At 45.6% G+C, this 10294-nt stretch overlaps 1 protein-coding gene across 2 annotated transcripts in view; it reads left to right on the top strand.

Moving 5' to 3' along the window:
- Positions 1-756: 756 nt before the first annotated feature.
- The window catches only part of LOC142572241 (phospholipid scramblase 2-like), a 31323-nt gene continuing 21785 nt past the window's right edge, over positions 757-10294 (top strand). For both annotated transcript variants that reach the window (XM_075681212.1, XM_075681211.1), the window contains exons 1-3: positions 757-861; positions 8080-8154; positions 9110-9184. In XM_075681212.1, the coding sequence (XP_075537327.1) occupies positions 846-861; positions 8080-8154; positions 9110-9184 (166 nt within the window). In that variant the 5' untranslated portion in view covers positions 757-845. The remainder of the gene's footprint in view (positions 862-8079; positions 8155-9109; positions 9185-10294) is intronic.

The raw sequence follows: 10294 nt of genomic DNA, 5'->3' as shown, positions 1-10294 counted from the left end.
GTTTGACGGCGCATATGTAGAAACGGCTGCCACGCTCAGAATTTTTTCCCAAGAGGAGAAATGCCTTGTAAAATCTCGGGCAACATTGCGTAAATTACAGTACGTGCCATAAAGTAATTAGTTAACAATTTAGTCAGTAGTTTTTTGCTATTACTCACTTATGCATATTGATTCCTCGCGCAGGCAATGCCCGCCTCCTCGGGTAATCCAGTTCTAGGACTAGAATTAATTATGCCATCTAGCGCAGGCGAATTAAAGAAAAATGGTATTCACGGCTAAAAGGAAACATCTCGTATAATCTCAGGCGCACTCTTGAGGTCTGCTATAAGTAGTATTATTTCATTTTTCACATGCTAAATGATCTCACAGAAGCAAATCACACAGTAAACTTATATTGCTTCTCACAAAATGAAACGAAGAAGGAAAAAGAGGCATGTATAGGGAAGAGGAAAAGGCGTGCCCTAGGGGGGGGGGGTCATTGGTGTTGATGTTGATTCCTTTTCTGTGATGTGCTTCAAAGAATCGCTCTCGTGCGGAACGCCACTCGCTATACTGGGGATTTGCAAGCTTCATTGCGTTTTCGATTAAATTCAACCTTTCTAACAACCATAAACAATTCAAAGGTTTACTATTCCTTTCAAATTTAATATATGAATAGTAGTAAAATATTATTTTTCATTAGTAAGCTAAATTTTTTTGTTTGTTATCCATGCAGCTATAATTAGAATCCAGGCGTCGCTGGGATCAGCTGAAAACATCGCGCGCATGTCACAGATTTACCAGCAGAGGAAAAGCAAACCAAATTTGCCAGTCGCGCCGTGAACCAGGGACTCAAGGTGAACGCCATGGCTCCACAAAGAGGTATGCGGGTTTACTATGTGAAAATTGGCGAAGGAAAATAGCATGGCATGCTCTGTTTGTGCAGAATCCAGCCATCACATTTAGAGTGCTCGATTGCTTAGGTGAGAGAGTGTGCACGTTCGACTCTCAGTTGTACTTGGGTAGGACGGCAATGGAAGTACCCTCGAACTGGTAATTAATTAAATTATGAGATTCCACTTTCTGATTATGAGGCACGCCGTAGTGGAGGACTCCGGAAATATCGACCACCTGGGGTTCTTCAACGTGCAGCTAAAGCTAAGTACAGGAGCGTTTTCGCATTTCGCCCCCATCGAAATGCAGTCGCCGTGGCCGGGATTCGATCCAGCGACCTCGCGCTCAGCAGCTTAACACCGCAGCCACTAAGCAACCACGGCGGGTGAACTGTTAAGCAAGTCGTTATGCTTCACATTGCGTTCTTAACGTTGCTAATCCCGTTTTTGCGGTAGAACTACGCAGTGAGGTTGGGGTGGACTTGGGTGTAGCGGAGGCTCCTACCCCTGTTTGGTCTAGTCACCTTGGTTATATAACTTGACGGCATTAATAATGCTTTAGGGTTGAAGCCACATTTAAAATTTTGTCACTGGTTATAGCCCCATGCACGTTAAAAGGAGGAGCACAGGCGGAGCGATTGTCAGCTTGCATCTGCAGGGCTCAAACAGGCGACACTTCTCCCCGACTGAGTCTTGTTTTAGGCGGTGAAACCAAGTTGAAATGGTGCAGTTGTTTAGAAAACAAAGAAATAGTCATTCTGTGACTGGTGAGGGTCGCTTATATTGCAAATTAAATATGAAAATAGGTGCCTCAATAAAATGTGCGCTAATCGCATCAAAAGTTTGCGGCTGAACCCGTCTCCCGATGGACGTTGAGGTTAATGGAATTAGCAGTGAAGTAATGTCGCGGCATCAAGGTAAATATACCTGGTAGCGAAGCTTTCATAGGAGCCCGTACGTTCTAAACATGGTGGTTAATCGGCGGTTCATGGGGCTTAGCGCCATCTGTACGTGGAGGGAACACTTCCGGCGGAAGAAAAAATAATGTGACGCCTTATCCGTTAAAACAGAAGCGACGTCATTTTGTTTTCTAAGGCGCGAAATTTGTTTTGTTGGCTTGCCTTTACAGCTATATATTCAATTCGACTTGATGGGCGTTTCGAGCTTTCAGCGCTGAAAGCGATGCAGGAAAAGGCCAGCCGTATGGGTGTCGAAATCGCTTCCCTGCACAGAACATACTTTCTTTGGAGGCCGACGAAAGCTTTAGGTGTAGAGTGCTGGTCCTCTCGTCAGACGCCTAGCCCGTCGGCCAGCGCAGTTGCACGAAAACAACTAAACAATTACCTGGTGGTCGTAACTCACTGCTTTTGACAGATCAGGTTAAAAAGCGATGAAGCTACCCGCGTCACCAAATTCAGACAAACTTCCGCAAGCAAAATAGCACAACGCGTGAGGGGGGCGTATTTCAACAGGTGAACTTTACGAGCGCGCCTTTCTGCACACTTTGAGAGCTGCATTGCATTGCGAGTGATAGCGGCGTCAACGCCCCCTCTAACGATGGGCGCTGAAATGAAATGTATTTATTAATTATAATAAAATTAAATAAGCTTCTATTTTCTTAACTCGTCGCAAATATATAAAATTGACCAGTAATTTTATTTTCGTTGAATGAATGTAACTGTGTTGCGCTTGAATTAAAAGAAAACGCTTTTTTCTTTCCAAATGTTTGTTCCCTCCAGACATAGTCGCGCTTCAATCGCTGCTCCCATAATCACCCTTGCTGATGTCAGTGACAATTTGTACTGAACAGCTTTTGGCCCGAAGCCATGCGACCTATTTGGCGGCACACCGGACTGCCAGCGTGAGACAGCCGTGTGCGTCTCTCACGATTCCCTGCGGGCATGCTGCACCAATCAGCGGAACCTTCGCAATGCCTGCGAGTGGCGCTTGTGCGAATGCGCACTCAGGAAAGACCGGCTATATATCAGGCATATACCATTCAACTTAGCACCGGATAAATCTTAAATTATACTTCTTCCCTTGGATAGCGGTACATAGTTACCGTAGTTAGCGCCGAAGAGGTTCGTCGAGGAGCGGCACACACCCAGTGGGGCACACCAAGTGACCCAAGTTTGCGCCAGAGAGGTTCATTGAACGGCGGCCCACACCTATCGTGTCACATACCACCAGCCCAAATTAGTCTGGCGGCTGGTTTAGAACCAAGTTCCCTTAGCAGAGCAGCTCATGCTCTACCCGTTAGATGGTGGCCTACCGAGGGACACAAGTTGGTGGGAAAATGGTTAGGGATATATATATATATATATATATATATATATATATATATATATATATATATATCCCTTCAGTACCTTGAGAATGCCAATTGCATTAAAACATAAGCAGCTTCCACAATGACTTCAAGAGGTGCGCGCTGGGGCTAACTTAGGAAAACCGCGAGGACAGAGACGCAGGTGAGAGTCGGTGGATCTCGGGCGTTGAATGGTTCGTCCGGCATGGTTTGTGACGTGGCGGATCTCCGTCATCGACTCGGTAATCCGGAACGTAGAGAAGTAGCTTGTTCTGCGTGTGTTATCGAAAAAAAAGGAACTATGTGTCTCAAATAATTCAACATATGAACATATAGAGGTTCCATATAAAAACCCGTATGCCTCAATTATATCTTATGGGCATATGCGATGATACCCAAATGTGAATATAAATGCCCACGCAAAACCTTTTGTTCCCATACATCATATGAGCATGTCCCATACGATACGCCTAGGAGAATTTCGGGGTTCCATATAAAAACCCGCATGCTTCTATACATCGTATGGGCATGCCCCATACTACGCCGACATAAGAATATGGGGGTCCTATACGAAAACCGAGAGTTCGCCCTATATCATGTGTGCATGTCTAATGTGATACCCATGTGAGAATATGGTTGGTCACATATAAAGACGCGCATGTCCCATATATCACATCAGCTTGACCCATATGTAAACATAAGAGAATATGGGTTAGGCTTATGAAAAGCCGCATGTTTCTATGGAACTTATGTAGGCGGTTTATTTGTGGCTACGTTATTAAGATACATTCTTTATGGGACTTCCATATGTTCATGCCATATTGTTGGTTATAGAGCTTACATGCTTTTTCGATTGGGCATTTTCAAAGAGAAGCCAGCTAGGAATATGCATCCTCTGACAGTAGCCCGCAAGGCGCAGAACGGAGCAGAAACCGGCTCTGTGCATAAGGATTTTGGGACGAACTGGTACTGCGAAACGTCTCCTTTTATCACCTTTTAAAAAACCCATTAACCCAGCGCAGGATAGCCAGCCGGTCTATACACAAACTAAGCTCCCCACCTTTCCCTTTATTCCTCTCCCACCCCTTTTACAGCAGCCAGCCAGCATGCTTCTAGTGGTTGGATAACGTATTGGCTTGTCTACATCTGATTTGATAAGTATTCTGTACACTGCACTGTAGCGTTTAGTCAACAGCAGCGATGTTGTAGAGTGTGACAGCCCTGGCAGCAAAAAACGAGCGGGAACATTTCCCAACAGGTACAGCCGAGTTGATTTCTTGGTGTATACCTAGAACCGTATTGCGTAAAACTATTCCAATCTGTTGTTATTCCGATCTCGTGAAGTCAAATTTACGTGACCGCCGACGCAAGCGTAGGGCCAATGAAACGCTCTGCTCGTTTACAGGAACTCGCTTGTGTTTGCTTTAAAGCGAATAGTATTGCCTTACTTGACAGGCGTTTCTTACCTAATTTGCTGAACAGAGGTGAGCAGCACGCAGAGGAGGAGAATGTCTCGGTGGGGCCTGGGCAATGCAGTGAAAGCAGATAATCAGATGAGGAGGGTGGAGCCAGCGCATGTGATTGGTCCGCTTCTTCTTGCATAGCTTTCGGTGTATGGTAGAAAATCTCGGCGGCATGCAACGGAAGGGTAAAAATGGAGCTAAAACGGATCCTCATCGACGAAAATTTGGCAGAGCGATGTCTGGTACTTGCCAAAAAGGCTCGACAATGTTATACTCCCACGCAAAAATTCTTATTATACACACATAAATCCATTGTCCCTGGTAGCTCCGAGTAGCCAGTACCGGAGAGATCGGCTAGCAGCCATCTTCTGTTCATTTCAGAATGGGCCAGTCTTCGACTATTCCGAACAAAAAATAAGACTGTTTTGTTCATCATATTACTGCAGTTTTACTGCGTACACGCCACTTTAACGCGTGAGTTTTCGCTGTTTTCTGACGTCGCGTGACAGACAGGTCGAAGTGGGCGCAGCCCGAAACCTTTTGACCTATTGTGGAGGGCTGATGTTGAGAAAAGCGTAGAACTTGAAGGAATTATTTTTCCTTTTGTTCGGCCTAATCATGCAAAATCAAAGTGTATATGTCATATCAGATAAGGAGCTTTGATGTCGCGTGAGAGACGAGCGAAGTGGAGATGGCCCGAACAAAATTTGACCAATCGTGGAGGGCTGACTGCAGCAATGGCATAGAAAAGTCTGAAATAGCTTTACGTTATAGCACTTCTGGAAACTATAGAGTGCCCCAATTATCATAAACTATGATTTAAAGAATATGCAAATTCCACGTAGATGGACAGAACCAAGTTAGTGCTGTTTGTCGTCGCTTGAAGATACTCAGATTGTTCTTTTGCACTGCGCCTAATTACCTAATTAGTCTTAATTGGTTAGGAAACTTCTCAAATATTATAATTGGATTAAAAGAGTCAATGAAAAAATTGTACGGAAACATGAAAAACTACCGATACAGCTTTCTGTTGCTCAATATGTGCTACAATGCACGCAAAGTGGCTTCAGCGGCCTGTCGCACGGCGATTTTGCGTGTATTCGCAGGCTTCGTTTGTACTCGGAAAAAAAAAGACAGACAGACAGACAGACAGACAGACAGACAGACAGACAGACAGACAGACAGACAGACAGACAGACAGACAGACAGACAGACAGACAGACAGACAGACAGACAGACAGACAGACAGACAGACAGACAGACAGACAGACAGACAGACAGACAGACAGACAGACAGACAGACAGACAGACAGACAGACAGACAGACAGACAGACAGACAGACAGACAGACAGACAGACAGACAGACAGACAGACAGACAGACAGACAGACAGACAGACAGACAGACAGACAGACAGACAGACAGACAGACAGACAGACAGACAGACAGACAGACAGACAGACAGACAGACAGACAGACAGACAGACAGACAGACAGACAGACAGACAGACAGACAGACAGACAGACAGACAGACAGACAGACAGACAGACAGACAGACAGACAGACAGACAGACAGACAGACAGACAGACAGACAGACAGACAGACAGACAGACAGACAGACAGACAGACAGACAGACAGACAGACAGACAGACAGACAGACAGACAGACAGACAGACAGACAGACAGACAGACAGACAGACAGACAGACAGACAGACAGACAGACAGACAGACAGACAGACAGACAGACAGACAGACAGACAGACAGACAGACAGACAGACAGACAGACAGACAGACAGACAGACAGACAGACAGACAGACAGACAGACAGACAGACAGACAGACAGACAGACAGACAGACAGACAGACAGACAGACAGACAGACAGACAGACAGACAGACAGACAGACAGACAGACAGACAGACAGACAGACAGACAGACAGACAGACAGACAGACAGACAGACAGACAGACAGACAGACAGACAGACAGACAGACAGACAGACAGACAGACAGACAGACAGACAGACAGACAGACAGACAGACAGACAGACAGACAGACAGACAGACAGACAGACAGACAGACAGACAGACAGACAGACAGACAGACAGACAGACAGACAGACAGACAGACAGACAGACAGACAGACAGACAGACAGACAGACAGACAGACAGACAGACAGACAGACAGACAGACAGACAGACAGACAGACAGACAGACAGACAGACAGACAGACAGACAGACAGACAGACAGACAGACAGACAGACAGACAGACAGACAGACAGACAGACAGACAGACAGACAGACAGACAGACAGACAGACAGACAGACAGACAGACAGACAGACAGACAGACAGACAGACAGACAGACAGACAGACAGACAGACAGACAGACAGACAGACAGACAGACAGACAGACAGACAGACAGACAGACAGACAGACAGACAGACAGACAGACAGACAGACAGAGAGAGAGAGAGAGAGAGAGAGAGAGAGAGAGAGAGAGAGAGAGAGAGAGAGAGAGAGAGAGAGATGAACGGACTTTATTGTTTCAACCGGAGAATTGAGAATTTATGATTGCAATGTGTGATGGGAAATGTAGGAGCACCAGAAAGTATTTTTCAACATGTTTTGTCGGTGTGGCAGGGTGCTGTCCCCTTGTCGATGAAAAATTGAGTAGGCCTAGCGGGCGCTTGTTGAGAACTTCGCTCAGAAATATTCGTCGGCTGCCAAGTGTAACAGGGTGCGCCCATACTTAAAGTGAAGCGCAAACACAGCAACAGACGCAGGGTACAACACATGCGATATCTTGCAGCACATGTGTTCTATACCGCGCGTTTGTTCCTGTTCTTTTGTGCTTCACTCGCAGTGTGTCCCACCAAGAAGGCCAAATTTCCATGCTTATCAGGATTCGTCCAGTGCGTGGTTTTCGTGCTCTTCCACAGTGTAAACATGCCCTAGCTTTCACTGCAGTTGCAGTAAAACGGTGTATGGTACAGAAATAAAAAAAATGCTCAGTACTGACATATAGGTCTACGTTAAAAAGCCCAAGGCGCACAAAATTAACCCCGAGATCTTGACTATACGGCGCCCCCCATAACCCACCATAGAAAGGAGTGTACAAACCTCACAATTCAATTTTATTTTGCTTTAATCACGAAAAGTGTATATTCTGTACTTGAATGGAAGTACTGAAAACCGTAATGATTGTCAACCGATTTTAAGTGCCCTGTAGCGCTATTTGCCCTCGTCAAGATATCTCGATTTGCTCCTGTTCTGCTTCTCGAACCTCCCAATGCCTGGCCATTTGCTAACTACGCTATTTCGTGTGACCATTGAGAACGTTTATTCGTCAGGTATTTTTACTGATATATCCTCTTTCCTAAGACAACCACTAAATTTGTTTATTATGCGCGGATGACACTTCGCAGCCGCATCCGCAAGCCGGTCCCCACACAGCCCACAGTCAGCGCCGCGAAGTGGTTCTGCGCATCCTCTCCCTTCAGGTCAGTGACCTATGTACTACGAAGAGCGCTATACCTTTTTTTTTTTCGTGGCACATGCCAATAGAGAAGTGCTTGCTCCTCTTTCTGCGAACTTGGTTTCCCAAAAATTGTGTGAATGGACGCGAGTATAAACGAGGGTGAGTGCTTGCGAGCTTGAGTGGACGTGAATATGAATATGAGTGACGGTCGGTTAACGTGACTATTAACGAAATTCAGGGACGGTGATTTTCAGTGGAGCCGTGTAGGAACGTGTGGGACTGTGGGCGATTGCAAATGAACTTTAGTGCGTGCCGGTGAGTGTCATTGGACGGGTATATCAGTGCGAGCGGGCGCGGGTAAATGCGAATGGTAGTGAGTATGGACCGTTCGTTCTTGTTCTTTTGCGCTTCACTCGCAGTGTGTCACACCAAGAAGGCCAAATTTCCATGCTTATCAGGACTGGTTCAGTGTATGGTTTTCTTGCTGTTGCAGAGTGCGAACACGCCCTAGCTTTCACTGCAGTTGCAGTGAAACGGTGTGTAGTAGAGATGCAAATATGCTCGTGTACTCATATTTTGGTCTACGTTAAAGTGCGCTAGGTGCACAAAATTAACCATGAGACCTTGAATACACGTCGCCCCTATTACCCAACGTTATAGAGGGGTATGTAAACTTCACAATTAAATTTTGTTTTGCTTTAATCACGAAAAGTGTATATTCTATACTTGAATGGAAGTACTGATCACCGTAATGATGGTCAACCTGTTTCAAGTCCCCTTGGGCTATTGGTACTCATCAAGATATCTCCAGTTGCTCCTGTTGTGCGTCCCGAAGCTCCCTATGGCTGACGATTAGCCAACCATGCCATATCGTGTAAACATTTAAAGTGTTTATTCGTCATGTATTTTCACTGAGGTACTCTCTCTCCTAAAAAATTCACTAAATTTGTTTATATGTAACGGATAATACTTCGCAGCCGCATCCGCAAGCCGGTCCCCACAAGGCCCACAGTCAGCGCCGCCAGGTGGTTCCGCGCCTCCTCTCCCACCAGGTCAGTGACCTACGTAATACGAAGTGCTTTATATTTTTTTCGTGGCACATGCCACTAGAGAAGTGCTTGTTCCTCTTTCTGCCCACTTGGTTCCTCTTCTTAATGAGATTGTCCGGCCATAATACAAACGAAAACAAATGCTCTTGTAAGAATGCTGGCGCACTTTTCATATTTAAGAAATAGCAGCAATAAGAGAAGCGCCTAAATAATTCTCAATTTATTTTCAAACTCAGCACTTCTTTGAAAATCCCGCGTTGAGGACAGAACGCACTGGCCAGAGCGAGTGGGGCGTCCCACGTGTGGCTGCATCGTGATCAAGCCATTCTTTGCTGTGATAATTCCATCACTTGTGCCTTGGTATCGCAATATTTTCACAATTTCTCCATGTGAAAAGCCTTGTAGAATAGCAAGTAGTGAATGGTAACCTCAAATATGCCGCTATCGAAGTGTAATAATGAAAAAAAAAACAATGCAGACAAATGCAAGTCACTCTGTTTAAAATATGCCGGATAGTAAGGGTTTCCCGGATACATAACCACTTGGCCCTATGCGATGGCCACTGTTAACCACACATTCACCTGAAACGACGCCATAGTGGTCATTTGTACAGATGTATAATCGTAAAAGCCGATCCACATACAGTGGTTCTTGCAGCGTCATCCTGCGTATCATCACTCAGCGTCATTAGGCGTTCATGTATGTCACAGAAGGTAGACAAAATGTGCAAGGTTGAACATGCAGGACGTTAACGCCGGCCTCTTTGTCTTCTTCGGCTGGTGAGTTGTCACTCCGTGTTTTGTCCCCAAGGACAAAACATGATGGATCCTTCTTCTTTAGTATAGTGAAAACCAACGTTTCTAGTGAGTCCGAAACAGCGTAAATCAGCGCTGGCGCTAATTGACGGCGCCAAAACGCTCGCACAGGTGTCTGTCTTCTTGGAGAAAGAGAGAAAAAGAGACGTTTATTTGAGTTTTCATTAAATTAACAAAAGACCCTCCCTCCAAGGTTTCGCTTGCTGCATTCGCCAAGGTCGATTCGAAGGACGTAGCAAGTAATTCTTGGGTTTTTGAGTCTTCCCTCCGCCACTGGGCGTTGGATGGCAAGGAGAGC

The sequence above is a fragment of the Dermacentor variabilis genome, chromosome 2 (assembly GCF_050947875.1).
Source record: "Dermacentor variabilis isolate Ectoservices chromosome 2, ASM5094787v1, whole genome shotgun sequence".
NCBI classification, from domain to species: domain Eukaryota; kingdom Metazoa; phylum Arthropoda; class Arachnida; order Ixodida; family Ixodidae; genus Dermacentor; species Dermacentor variabilis.
This window is presented reverse-complemented; position numbering and strand designations above follow the sequence as displayed.